This window comes from Periophthalmus magnuspinnatus, chromosome 17 (genome assembly GCF_009829125.3).
Source record: "Periophthalmus magnuspinnatus isolate fPerMag1 chromosome 17, fPerMag1.2.pri, whole genome shotgun sequence".
Classification (NCBI taxonomy): Eukaryota; Metazoa; Chordata; class Actinopteri; order Gobiiformes; family Gobiidae; genus Periophthalmus; species Periophthalmus magnuspinnatus.
The window spans coordinates 16,349,949-16,364,685 of record NC_047142.1 but is presented as its reverse complement, the minus strand read 5'-3'; the positions used below and the strand labels follow the sequence as shown (position 1 = coordinate 16,364,685).

At 41.6% G+C, this 14,737-nt stretch overlaps 1 protein-coding gene across 2 annotated transcripts in view; it reads right to left on the bottom strand.

Annotated features, from left to right (window-relative positions):
- The window catches only part of vapal (VAMP (vesicle-associated membrane protein)-associated protein A, like), a 145,247-nt gene that overhangs the window by 105,118 nt on the left and 25,392 nt on the right, over positions 1 to 14,737 (bottom strand). The window contains exons 3-6 of one of the 2 annotated variants that reach the window (XR_008649055.1): positions 13,403 to 13,506; positions 11,991 to 12,071; positions 9,415 to 9,591; positions 2,750 to 3,387 (exon numbers count right to left, since the gene is read on the bottom strand). Coding sequence is in view for 1 of the 2 variants with exons in the window: in XM_033982725.2 (XP_033838616.1) it covers positions 3,226 to 3,387; positions 9,415 to 9,591; positions 11,991 to 12,071; positions 13,403 to 13,506 (524 nt within the window). In the remaining variant the exon portion in view is untranslated. Of the gene's footprint in view, positions 1 to 415; positions 3,388 to 9,414; positions 9,592 to 11,990; positions 12,072 to 13,402; positions 13,507 to 14,737 lie in introns of those variants that run through there. The other variant, XM_033982725.2, reaches the window with a different exon arrangement.

Here is a 14,737-nt window from a genome sequence, read left to right as displayed (position 1 = left end):
GAAAAGCAGACTATGAAAAATCTGTGAATCACTGGGTTTCAAAGTTCAAACATTTTTACTCGATATTGATGGAAATTGGTGGATTTGGTCATTAAATAATCACTTAATTGTAGTAAATAATTAATATAGTACAAATCCAAGGCATTATCATTTATTAATTTTAAGCAGAATTACATAATTATATATTTTTTGTCCAAGATGACTATCCAATCCCTGAGCTAAACAAACATCTTGCTTTGGGTTCCTATGGCTAAAAGCAGTGTGTCCTCAAATTATAAATTAATAATTTATTAGTGGTTGCAATTTCTTCTGTTTTTTTTTTCCTGAGTAATGATAAAAGTAAAAGACGTTGCCATAATAGTATCCTTAAATATAGTATTATTTAATCAGATATTTTGAAATAAGACACAGAAAAGAGGCTGGTATCAAAACCACATTTTTCATTTTTATTTCTTCAATGCTTAATACCATGGGACAGGATTGTAACAATGGAGACCATAGTTCAGTCAATAATCGCCTCATAAGGAATATAGGATTTGTATAATAATATTAATAATAATATAATAATAATATATATAAAGTCTGCATTGGTGTGGTCAGGAAGGAGTAGACAGAAATGTACAAGAGAGGCACCTATAATCCCCAGCTGGACCTGAACATTCAAGACGTGTAGAAAGCACAAATCAAACAAAATGGAGGATAATGGCCATGTACAACAACGCCCGGCTGCTTTTGGTTAAATAAACGGCTCTTTTAGATTCAAGTCTCGCTCAAGTTAAAGAAATATTTAAGATTTATGTTTTGGACTGCACAATGAATACTTATGGAAAGAAAAAGAATATCACTCTTTCTCTGATCATAAAGGCAGGTTTTTTTCCCCCGACTTAAGGGTGTACTATGTAACTTTCCAGGTGGAGCATCTGCCAGCTTGTCTCCATGGAGATGTTGCCACTTTTGCTTGGAATGTTCCACAGTATAGTATCAATACTTTGCAGCTGAGGTCATAAACCTTCCCTGGGGGGGGAAGCTAACTAGAGGCACTGCTCTGTCTGAAGGACTCAAGTTAGACTTTAATCTGACTTTGTTTTAACACCATGGCAAAAAAGAGCTGACTTGGCTGGGACTGCAACAGGTGAGCAGATTTGTGCTGTTAAACAAGTCCCTCTTAAATAACATTACAGTCCCAAGCTAGCTAGCATTAGCCAGCACTTTTTCAGTTTGTTACTTTCACCTTTTTTTTGAAAATCAAACATCTAAACAGGACTATGAACCCTCGTATTGATCATAGGCGGCTGGAAATGGTTTAAATCCATTTTGTAACTTATCAGGCTGTTTGCGCTAATGTCTGGATTGTGTCACCACGGTAACCGCTGAACATTCTGCCACAGACATACATGTAGAAGCTCCCAGCGTGATATCACTACAAAGTATAAGTTAATCTTATCCATATTATATTTAATTACAAGTTTCATTGCTAAAAATACATTGAAAGCATGCATTTTTACAGTGAGCAGGGTTGCCTCTCCACAGAACTGACCGGCTTGTCTCCAAGGAGATAAATGTCTAATGTCATGTGGAATATTTCAGGCAAAAAAATACTATCCCCATTGAGACAAGAACATGGCGGACCCAGCAAAAAAGTTACACACAGTGCACTTTTAATGCCTTACAATGAAAATAAATAACTTACTAATTATTAACCACAAGTTGATATCAGACTGGCACAGTGACACGAGTTACCTAAACAGGTCCTGGGTTCAACTACCGGAAATTTCTGTATGGAGTTAGCTGGGTACTCCTGTCCATGAACCTTGCTCAAGATCTGGAAATGGGGCCAAAGAATTACGGCTGCAGTCGACAATCATTTTACCTCGATAATAAGGTTCTATATGAGATAAGGGGGAAGTTGGTGAGTGAAGTAGCTGAAGATTTGGTATTTATATGTAAAAAGGGAGACTAAACTCATGATTCACAAGTTTAATCGCTTTATACATACATTGTTTCCTAGTACTTTTTCTGCACAAACCGTTTTTGTACAAACTCGCATGCAGGTCTAGGCTTGTGAGCGCAGTTTAGGTCAGATAAATAGAGATGCATAATAGCTTTTACTGTTTAGTCGACTAATCAAACAGCAGGTTTTGTCTTTAGTCGACTAGAATTTCTTTAGTGTACTACAGCGGCATTGACAGTTGGGTCAAATGCAGAGAGCAAATTTCTCAACTGGGACAATAAACTGTACCTTTACCTTAAATTACAGTCTTCAAGTCATCACCGATTTACACAAGCCTACATAAAGGTTTATAATGTGTTTTCTAGTGCAGAGTCCGCCATCTTCTTTTATTATTGCTTTGCCTGGAAAGCTCCACAGTAAGGCTCTGAACTTAACCATCCCCATGGAGATGAACAAGCGATGTCATCAGACCATGTTACAGCTGATATCTGAGGAGAGGAGACCCTACTCAGAGTAAGATGCATGTTTCAAGAAAACATCTATATCTGAACACATTGGAGAGTAAGTTCAATGCCATACTGCGGTTGATTCCAGTCAATGCAACGACATCTCCATGGAGACAAGCAGAAAAATTACATTAGTGATTCTTTAATCTGTTGTCAGGAGTATCCATCAATATCACTCTGTCTGTTGCATAATCATTAAATATTAATTTATTTGAGCGAGAATAGTTAAATTCCGAATAGGTACACAATCTCACAGTTTAGTGAACCAGAACTAGCCCAAGTTGTTGCGCACTGAGCCAATTTCCCCCTTCAAAACCGCTTATTTCCAACTGAAATTTTCCTTGCGTGTCTAAAAGGATTTTAAAATAACATATACAAGACACCTGACATTCCATATCCTATTAAAAACCGAGGAAAATTATTAGTTATTAAAATGATCTTTTCTGAATGCCGCGCGCCCATGGGTGTCGCTTCCGTACTGACATAGCTTTTAACATTGTCCATTTCCATATGTCATCAGCAAAATCATCCATCCAAAAAAACAAAATATTTCGTTGACTTTCTCAGACTCTTTGCTTTTTGTGATTTTAACTGTGAGAGCAGAGTAAAAAAGACAACTTCAAATGATGTCGCTGAATTGGTCACGCCAGACCAAATGATATGGTAAAAGTCAACCCAGGACTTGTTAGTTGTCGCGTAGAGCCCGTTTTTTTCAGATTTCTCGAAGTTTGGGGAGACATGTTGTTTGTTGTTGTTGTTGATGTTATTTTACAAGACGAACTTCCCCAGGAAAAAGCCGATGAAGATGGCTGCGATGACGACGCAGAGTGAGGGCAGGGAGGTGACACTGGCTTCTCTGGCCAGGAGCCCGGTGGAGTTGGAACTCATGTGGTCTGTGCGCGGCAGCTTCCTCATCCTCAGGTTATCCTCCTGCAGACAACACACAACATTTACTTCATTATTACAGAAAAATACACCACCAGTTAAACGTTTGGAAACACTAATTCCTTATCTTTTTTTTCCTTTATGTTTAAGACCGCTGCAGTACATCCAGAATACTGCTGGTCCGCACTCCTCACTTTTAATGTTAATTTTATGATGATTATTTATGTTTTGATTTGTTGTATTGTGATTTTAATGTCTTTCTTATTCTGTGTACAAATTGTGCTATACAAATAAACTTGCCTTTCCACATTTTACATGCATACAAAGACACCAAATACATGATGTGAGACATATGAATTATGTAGTACTTAAATAACTGAAGTCAATATTTTTTAAATCTTATATTCAAATCCTCAAAGTGTCCACCCTTTGCTTTGTTAGCTTCTTGATGAAGTCTCTTGAAATGGTTTCACTTCAGATGTGCTGAATCAGGCTCAAAAAATACCAAGAGTGCAAAGCAGTGATGAACGCAAAGGAATTTTAAAAAATGTTTTTAATTTTTGAGTGTAGTTTTTGTTTGATGCGTCGCATGTGTCCATTCATAGTTTTGACGCCTTCCCTGAGAATCTAAAATGTAAACAGTCATGGAAATAAAGAAGAAACATGAATTAAAAAATAGTAATGTAACAGTATTGTTTTATTATAAGAATACTCTAAAGCAAATCTACATCATAAAAGATTTGAAGTGATGTCATCAAAAAGTCAGACTTTAATGTGAGTTTTATTGTAACACAATCTGACCATAAAGAACTGCCTTAGATTGAACTGCAACAGGTGAATGAAAGTTACGTATGTAAGTACGGTTCTATGAATCCTGGATGACCGCCAGAGGCAGTGCTTCAAGCACTGGATGATCACTCTTGCGCATGCGCAGGTCGAGATTTAATAACAACAAATTCACCTATGACCTTCTGGTGACCCACGTGAGGCTATATAGTCACGTGACTCCGGAAGCACAGTCCCTTAACCTTCTCGCGAGGGCACGAGGATTCCGAGGGACAGAGACCTCTGGCGGTCATCTGGGATTCATAGAACCGTAGTTACATACGTAACTTTCGTTCTATTTCATCCCTTCTGACCGCCAGAGGCGGTGCTTCAAGCACTGGATGACTTAACAACATGGTCATGAGGAATCCATAGACCACGACAAGTAACCTACCTCCTCATAATGAAGCATGATGCTTGCGTAACACTCCATCCAGGGGATGGGGGACCTCGACATTCACCTGGTAAAATCTGGCAAACGTGCAGGGTGAGGTCCAAGAGGCCGCAGCACAGATCACATTTACGGGAATCCCATACATAGCAGCCCAGGAGGTAGAAAAGCCCCTGGTTGAATGGCATCTCACGCCATCAGGCATCATCATGTTTAACGGTCTCTACAACCCACCGAGAGAGACGTTGTGTAGAGAGAGCCCTACCCTTACGTGGGCCAGCATAACACACAAACAGACTTTCCGACCGTCTTATACCTGCCATAACCTGTATATAAGCCTCCAATGAGCGAATAGGGCATAAAGGTTCTGTGGTGAATTCCATGCCAAACCTCGACAACTGGAGCGGTTGGGCATTATCAGCAGAAGATAACACCTTAGGGAGGAAAGAGACATTAGGCCAGAGACTTACACCTGAGCCATCAGCATGCCATCTACAGCAGGACTCATTGACAGACAGGGCCTGCAGTTCACCCACACGCTTACCCAAAGCCATGGCGAGGAGAAATGCCGTCTTAAACGACAGCCACATAATGTCTGCCTGGGCAATAGGCTCGAATGGATGGTTGTGTAGGTGGGTGAAGCCGTCTAGCACCTTTCAAGAAACGGGAAACGTTCTTGTCACTGCCCACAGTGCCACCATTCACACCACTGTGTCAGCAAGATATTGCAGCCACATATACCTTTAATGTCGAAGGCGACAGACCACGATCCAAAAGTTCCTGCAAAAACGCCAAGATAGCAGAGACTGAACAGCGCACCGCATCTTGTCCATGTCCCTTGCACCATTCCTCAAACAGTTTCCACCTGTTTGTATACAGCCGCCGTGTCGATGGTGCACAGATCGTATGTCCTATTCCTCCAGCATACTCTGAGAATCAGACACCAGGCCTTGCAGAGGCCACACCCAGAGCTGAAGGCGGTTGGGATGAGGATGCAGTATTTGTCCCCCCAGCTGGGACAAGAGGTCCGTCCTGGTGGGGAGGCGCATTGGAGAGCTGCAACAGAGTCTGTGCAGAAGTGAGAATCAGATCCTCGCTGGCCAGAATGGGGCAACCAGCAGAAGCTTGTGTCCCTCCTGCAGAACCCTCAGGAGTGTTTGATAAATCAGGGGAAAAGGAGGAAAAGCATAGAGGAGAACGTGAGGCCAGTCGTGAGCCAATGCGTCCTGACCCAGCGGGCTGGTGTTGTCCCTCAGAGAGAACCAGAGAGGGCAATGGGTCACTTCCTGTGAAGCGAACAGATCCACTTCGGCCCTGCCGAAGACCCTCCAGATGGTGCAGACCACCTCTGGGTGAAGCTTCCATTCCCCCGGCAAGACAGTCTGGCAAGAGAGGAAATCTGCCACCTGATTCAGCGTCCCCGGGAGATAGGCTGCCCGCAGGCTGGCAAAATGGACGGACATCCACATGAGAAGCTGCTGTGTTCTCTGTGTGAGATTCACTGATCTGGTCCCTCCCATGTGATTTATATGGTAAACCACCGACCTGTTGTCTGAACATACAAGCACATGCCTGCCTTGCAAGTTCGGCAGAAAACGGTGCAGTGCCAAGTCCACAGCCATTAACTCCAGCACATTTATGTGTTCTTCGATCAGACTCGAGGTCCATGTCCCTTGTATCACAAGACCTTGCCATGTTGCACCCCAACCCGTGGAGGATGCATCCGTATACACAACCTCTCTCCGTGACGGTAGAGGTCCCAACGGGATGCCCTGTAGGATCCAACGTCTGTCTCTCCACTGAGACAGGGAGTGCAGACACTGGGGAGACACACGCAACCTCTTGCGTCTGTGTGCGACCCGAGTTGGATCCAGATGCAGGCTGTTCAGCCACATCTGCATCAGCCGTAATGAAAGTAGCCCCAGCGGAACTACACTGGAGGTTGCTACCAACCTGCCCAGAAGCTGGAGATATTGCAGGAACGGCAGGGCCTCTCCCTCTTGGAATGCACCCAGCATCCCCATGATGTTGTCGACCCTTGTGGGAGAAGGGCACGCAACCATGGTGACAGTGCTTAAAGCCATCCCCAAAAAGACAGTGTCCTGGGTCTGGACCAGATTGCTCATATTCACACAAAGACCCAAGCGGCTCATATGCTCGAGTACAAGCCTTGTGTCGCGAATGGCCTGGTCGCGGCTGGGTGCACAAATTAACCAGTCGTCGAGGTAAGGTAGAATCTTCAAACCCTGCGCCTGCAGTGGAGACAAGGCTGCTGCCACCACTCGAGTGAACACCCTGGGTGACAGGGACAGCCCAAACGGGAGGACCCTGAACTGAAAATGTCTCCCCTGAAAAGCAAAGCGAAGGAACCTCCAATGATTGCGTGCAATCGGTACATGACAATAAGCATCCTTCAGATCGATTGTCGTGAACCATTCGCCTGGGGAAAGTGCCTGAAGCACCTCTGAGGTGCGTAGCATGTGAAAAGGCATGACTTTTAAAAACACATTGAGACCTCGCAGGTCTAAAACTGGACGGAGGTTGCCAGTTTTCTTCGGGACAAGAAAGTATCTTGAATAAAAAACCCCGGCTCCCACCGAGGGTCTACGTGTACAATTACAAGGTTGCTATTTCTAGATTTCTATATTGAGTGCCACGGATTTTGCCGGGTCCGAAATGGCAGTCATTCGGACCTGGCCGAAAACAGGAGGCCGGCGTCGGAACTGTGGTAACGTGGTCAACACCCACATGTCTAGGGTGTTGGCAGCCCAGTACTGGAGCTGTTCCGGGGTGAAACAACCGACTGCCGGCCTGGGAGCTTCACCTACGCCGGGACGTGTCGACCAAGCCGTGCGTAGCTGCATCAACGTTAGAAGCCTCTAGTGAAGTCGCTAAACCTAACAGTAAATGGGACAGGGAATTGCCAATACGACCCATGCGCGCCCCAGAGTCATAAGCTTTGCACAGCAATTCGTCAGTAACCCGGCACTGAGGTCACGGGCATTGGGTCTCAGAGCCTCGTCTGGAGCCACAATAACGGAGGCCACAGCTGGTTCAATCGCTGGCATATGTCCCAATCCAAACTTGGGCGCCTCCTGCATGGCAGCAAGGACCCTTCCATCAGACGTCGGTTTAGAAAACGCTTTTGTATCTGACCAGCAGGCATGTAGTTCCTTAATATACTCTGTAGAGGGAGGAACCAAAAAGGAAGACGCAGAGCTCTGTCGTCTAAAAAACGCACTAGGAACCATAGGCTGCGCCGCCGGTGCCTCCAATTGTAACCGTGCAAAAGCCACGCGTAAAGAGGAGGCAGCTGAGTCATCATCACCTCCCTGAGAGCAGGTGGAGTTGTGTGAGCTCAACTCTGGTATGTCAGAACACGCATCCAAACCGTCCCCAGTATGCGGGTCAGTGGCGTGGAATTGCGTATCTGACGCCACCACAGACAAGGCATCGTCTTCGCAAACAGAAAACACATCCCGCTGGGCAGCTCGCTGGTCACTATCCCGAGTCTGCATGGACTCAATGAGAGCTTTCATTCTAGTGAGCTCTGAAGTAAGGCTATCCACATTCGAGGATAATCCCGCAGAGCAATCTCCTTTGCTGCGCTTACGCGGAGTAGGGGAAGCATCGACAGCAGAGCAATTTCTCCTCACCTTCCCGCTCGCCGGCAACTGGGTGTCCTGTATATCAAAGGGCCCATCTCCTCCAAACGCGGCCAGGCAGTCAGCACGCAGGGATCTGGGCATAATGCTCCAACTCATGCAAGCATTCTCCATCAAGCCTTCCTTAAGGTGGTCCACACCCAAACATAAGGGGCATAAATCATGTCCATCCTCAGGTTGAAATGGGGTCATGCAAGCTCTACAGCACATGGACTCCATCACAACAGACGCTGGATCAGGTCGAGCTGAAAACGCCACTGGTGGTAGACTCAAAAACTCAACGCGAACAGTAACACTGCTGATAAGAATGACCTAAAGAACCGAGCACGGTTCCAAAATAACAGATATTTTAGCCGAATGCGGCAATAGTCAACGCAAAAGTCGAGCTGAACCGAACACGGCAGCAAATACAAACCAGCTCCACCGACCCGGTGTCGCTTCCAACAAAAAATGCAGAAACTACTTACCATACGGTCCTTGAAATGTGCACCTCACCGGCGTCAGGGAACCACCCGGTCCAGGTGAGGCACTCCGCCACGCGCAGCTTACGCAGCCCCTGAGGGGCGAGTTGCACTCGCTACCCCGACTGTGATACACTGCACTCAATTCACAAGTCACGGGACTCTGAGCAGTAAGCTGTCACCAAAGGGAGAAAACAATTGTGGTACCAAGCAGTATTCGCGAGTAGCCACAACACAGTCGACCTAAGCGCGAGAAGAAAAAAGGGACTGTGCTTCTGGAGTCACGTGACTATATAGCCTCACGTGGATCACCGGAAGGTCATAGGTGAATTTGTTGTTATTAAATCTCGACTTGCGCATGCGCAAGAGTGATCATCCAGTGCTTGAAGCACCGCCTCTGGCGGTCAGAAGGGATGAAATAGAACTGATTTGTACAGTTAGTCTCTCTCAAATAACATTACAGTCATAAGCTAGCTAGCATTAGCCAAAATTTTTCAGTTAGTCACACTCTTTTGTGGAAAATCAAACCTAAATGGGACCATGAACTCTTGTATTAATAAGACTCCTGATAATGAATTGTTTAAATTCATTTTATATTTTTCTTGATTTTACAGACCATATTATGGTCCGTAAAATCATATCCACAAATTGATGCCAGTAAAAACAAATCAAATCACACAAAATCATATTCAGTTATAAATTACTCTGAATATTTTTCAAATTCACAAACCTTTAGTTGCCGGAGCTCCTCGCTGAGCTTGCTGTTCTCTTGCTGTAGTCTCTTGTACTTCTCCTGGACCTTCTTGACCTCTGCGTCGTCCCCAGAGCCGGACAGTGATGCAGCTATGGGTTCTGCCTTCACTGAGTTCACCACCGGGGCTGTTGCTTTGATCGTCTCTATGTCGTTCTATGGGACACGAATAAGAGAATAAACAGAAGCCTAAAGGTAGAAAGGAAGGTTTAAAGTGGAACTAAGCACCACTTCTACTGAGCTACTTAATGGTGAATATGGTGTTTTAATAGGATTATCTACAATTTCTTGGCATTTTTAGAACAAACTAGATAAATCTGCAGCTTTCGGATTTGTACTGCCTTTAGTGGCCTCTGCCATTTCAAGTAGTTGGTGACATCACAAAAGCCTGTCCTGATTAAAGTTAAAGTAAAGTGAAAGTCTGATTACAAACACCTGGCTGCAGGGGCAGAGTTTTGAAGTGTGACCTGTTAGACCAATCACACTGTTTGTTACACTCGCAGACCCACCCCTCCTCCCCCTCACTCTCCCTTTTAGCCCTTCGGGTAATGCCCGGTTTAGCAGTTCTATATGAAATGTGTGGGCAGAGTTTAGGTGTTTACTCCCACTTTAAAAAAAACTATGCACTGAGAAGACTAAGTGTAAATAGATATTAACAGTTAAAAGTGAAAAAAAAAGCTTTGACACAAGATCCTTCCATTTTCCTCAGCTGGTTTTTAATAATAGACTCATCTACCTTTCTCTTGGTTTTCCCGTGACTCAATAAAAGACAGTATGTGTAATTGTGCGTGAGCAGACAATGGACTGCTGGACTTCATTTGGCACTTAAAAGCTGCACCTATAGATAATTAAGGTATTATTTGTAACATCTAAAAGGTCCTATATTACACAAAATCGATTCTTATATGAGCTTTAAGCCATGTTATAATGTTTCCTCTACAAAAATATACCCGGATTTGTGTTTTGTCTCATTCACATGTTTGTTAACCTTTATTATTAGTCACACTTGAGCACCTCCTGTATTACCACATGACATCACGAGGTAACAACATTATACCATGGCTTAAAGCTCACAAGAGTCTTATCACATAGATCAGAAAATAAGGTAATATGGTCCCTTTAATGTCATGTATTCATATTGGTCAAACATATTACATCATCAGTTTGCCGGCTCAGATTTGTTATTCATTTATAAAAAACATTTCCACATTGCGGTTTGGTCTCTCGATGTCGGCTCCCACATCATACTGGATTCTTGGACAGAGGCATTTCCTCTTTGGGCTTTTTGAAGTTTAGTTAACCATGTTTTCATTGGCACAAACTGCAGACTTGAGGAAATACTTTGAATTGTAACTCAATGCAATGTCATTCAAATACACAATTAGTACAAACTCCAATAACTATCCACTTTGTAAATGTGTATGTATTTTTTAAAGGGCCCATATTACACAATTTTATTTGTCTCTTATAAAGTTGTTTCCTCATCAAAAACATACCTGGAGTTTTGTTTTGTTTAAAAAAAACACAAAAATCCTGCAATCCTGTTTATTTAATTAAAATATGTTTTTTGGTAGATTCATATTGAGAGGTCAGTGTTTTGCAGCATAATGGCAGGGTACAAGGCTTGAAGCAAATGGGTATCGATTAGCTTCTTCTGCAGAATCAGTTTAAACACATGTTTCAACCAACTCTGAGCAAAAAGCACAACAGCGCAATAGTAAATGAATGTATATAAAGGGTGAAAGGTCGATCAAAGAAAAGTTCCATATTGGGGCTTTGCATCCTCTCCTGCTCCTCTAACCTTACAAATTAATGGCTACCTATAAAAGGCTAGAGGTTTATATTCTTGATTAATTTTGATAGCTGATATAAATTGATATAGTTCTGTGCAAGCGGTTCATATTTTTCCCATAAATAGTCCAGCTCCACAAATCCTAAAGCTAAAAACAAGGAAGCTAATGTGAAAGCAGCCAATTTGCATAGTGGCTGCAATTTGAGCAATGACAATGTATCAGAATAAGTCTGGTTATTGATGTATGGAAGGGTTGTTATGCACGTTGTCACACTAAGATTAATTACATTTCAAAATCGGTTTCGATACCAACGAGTAGGCTGAGTAGGAAAATCACAATTAAATCGTAATACATTCTTATTATGTGGCCTTATATCTGTGTAATCCTTCAGTTGTCTAGTTAGGTTCCATAGTCCATCCTAAAGCTATTCAGGAAAGGTTCATTTCTGTCCTATGAATGTGACTGTTTTAGTATGGGTACTTAGATTTTTATTCTGCACTCTTCTCTTTTAATGTTAATTTTATGATGATTATTTGTGGTTATTTATGTTTTGATTTGTGTGATTTTAATGTCTTTCTTTTTCTGTAAAGCACTTTGAATTACCTTGTGTACGAATTGTGCTATACAAATAAACTTGCCTTGCCTTGCCTTGCCTTACCTACTCAAATTAGTATGTAGTTTCAATAGTGTTTCAAAGTGTTAGTATTGATTAGTATCAGATTTTCAATACTTTTGACAACCCTAGTATCAACAGTGCCTTACCACTTTATCGTTTTCAGAAGGCATCTCAAACACACATCTGAGTTTGGAGTCCATGAGGTCGTCGGGTTTGGCTTCTTTCCACTGAACAAGACACAAGACAGTTATTCACACAGCTGGAGCCTCGCATACACACATGCACATACAGAAAAGAATTTCATAGTAGAGTTATATTCCAGGTTTGAGTTTCTTGATTTAGTTTCTTATCAGTTTCTTATCTTGGATTTTGCTGCAGCCAAAGGTGGTAGTACTCTGCTATGTTTTACTTGTGAAAGTTTTTAAAGAAATTGTACTTTTCAGAATACTTTTCTAGTAAGATACTTTTACTCCTAGTAATTACTGAATCCTAGTTTTTATTGAAGTAATGGTTTTCTTACTTGTGTAAAAGTTTTGGTTGCTCTTCTCCCTGTAAGTCTACAAGTGACAAAAGCTTCTTATTGACAATATGAAATGATTTAAACATTTGTGTTTCTTGCAGCACTCGTCCATTTTTTTTTTTTTTTTTTTTTTAGTTTTTTTGGTCTATACCAGATTTTGTGCATTATTTCTTGTTTGTAAATTATATTAATAAATCAGTTAATTATAACTCAGATTCCACACCCAGACTACTTGCATTAAAGTAACATTATTCTGAAGTAAAGTTACTCTTACCTCTGGGTGGGTAAAGTAAAAAATTACAGAATTAGTCCGGGGTACTACTAGTACTTATTATTTTCTTGGGCAATTCTAGTTTTCATTATTAATAACAAACATATTTCTGCACATTTAAACTCTAGTCAAACATAACTGAACCTGGCTTTATTTTAAAAGTCAGTACCTCAATGTCCAGCTCAGACTAAGATTTATAAATGAGTAGTCTTCTGCTGCCCTCTGGTGCCCAAAATGAACATGAACATATTTGTAAATTCTGGTAAATTTGCTGGGGTAATTGGTCACAACAAAAGGATTTCAGATACACACACGTTTTGAACAGAGCAAATTCGCTTTCTGTAATGTTTTGTAGAATGTGGTTTATAAATCTAATATGCCAAAAACAGCAACCAGGTTTTCTACAAGCAAAAAATTAATCTGATATGGATGCATAAAATGATAAATGCAAAAATGATAAATGACACATGGCCAAATCAATTGTAGGGCTGTGTACTATTCCAATTTGTCAGATATTAACACTTAGACAGCTAAATTTTAGTACATATTCCTGTATAAATCAGGACAAAATAAAATAAAAAAACTAATGTCCATAAATTGTGCTAAGGTCCCAATGCGTCTTATTTAACTGATGTTTTAAGTCTTGATACTTGATACAAGTGAGTATCTAGTTTTGATACTAGTTTTCATATCAATTAGTATCTGGACAGTGCATATAGTTCTTTTTTACTTTACTTCAGGCTTCCTCCAGGGGTCTGGATACTCACCAAAAAATCCATGTCAGTTATGGCCGCCGGTGCAAAAATGGTCTGAACCATAAATTTGTGTTTGTTTTTCTCGTTGGGGTCATAGTCAAAGGGCTGCAGCATGACTGTGGACACAGAACAAGTTCAGGTGAGGCAAGTATTGTTTAAGGTGCACTGTGTAACATTTCTGAGATTTCAGAAGGAGGTGTTATTGCTTTGCCTGGAATGTTCCACAGTATGGCATTAAATGTATCCATCTAGAAAGTATTTAATTATGAGTGTTTTTATTTTTATTTTCCGTGTAATCCCTCAGTTGTCAAGGTATAGCCCATACTAAAAGAAAAATTCAAATCTGTCAACTGGACAAAAGATTGTTAGAGTGAAAACGTTTCGCTGCTCATTTTTCTGTATTTGAACGGAGTGCCCATGAAAAGGAGAGTCTGAGTGCTCTCATTGGGCTCTCCCTGTATAAATAAAGATAACTAATACAATTCCTCAAAAGGACCAGGAGTCATGAGCAGAGACCAGGCTTTTTTCATGGCCGATGAAGATGCCAATTGTTTCGACTCCAGAGAAACTGAGGGCTGATAGGCTCTGCCGATATTTTACCATACAGCCCCTCCATAAACCTATAAGAGCTGTGCAGTCACATTTTGTACAGTTATATCTTTGTACTTAAGTGCTCAAATAGAGTTTTACTTTTATCATTTCAATATTTCTGTAATGTTTCTGTGTATCGCTTACTAGAGTAGGTTGTATGGCAGTGGTGCGTTTTTGCATATGCAGTGGAAAGTGATCCTGGGCTCAGTGGACATATATGCACAGGACACATGTGGCAGCGGAGGGGCCAGACGAGCTGTAGACAGGATCAGCTCATAGTCAGGTTTCACTCATCCTCTGCCAATACGCAACCAGTCACCCAAATCATATTAGACTTCATTTTCAAAGAATCACTTATGTTATTGGCTGCACAATGTGGAAAAACATGAGATATTCAATAACCATGTTTTTTTTTTTTTTTTACAGTGATAGAGCTCTCATTTTGGGTTTAAAAAAAAACAAAACAGACTAAATGTCTTAATTTTTGCCATTCCTATATTCAAATGATTCAAAATATGCATTAATTGCTGACCTCGCCCAAAGCTGGAATGTCATTTAGCATGTGGAGTGAACAGGCCTATGGGCATATACACGTCACATGTTTAATGCAGTAACAAACGGTGGTTGTATATTACAGCTTCAGTCAGTATTTAGCAGTGCTGCTCTAATATGTTTCCTGTCTTATATGATTTCCTTGTTTGGATCAACTTCACATGTATCTATACAAAGTCAACAAAAGAGATAGCTTAAGTACAC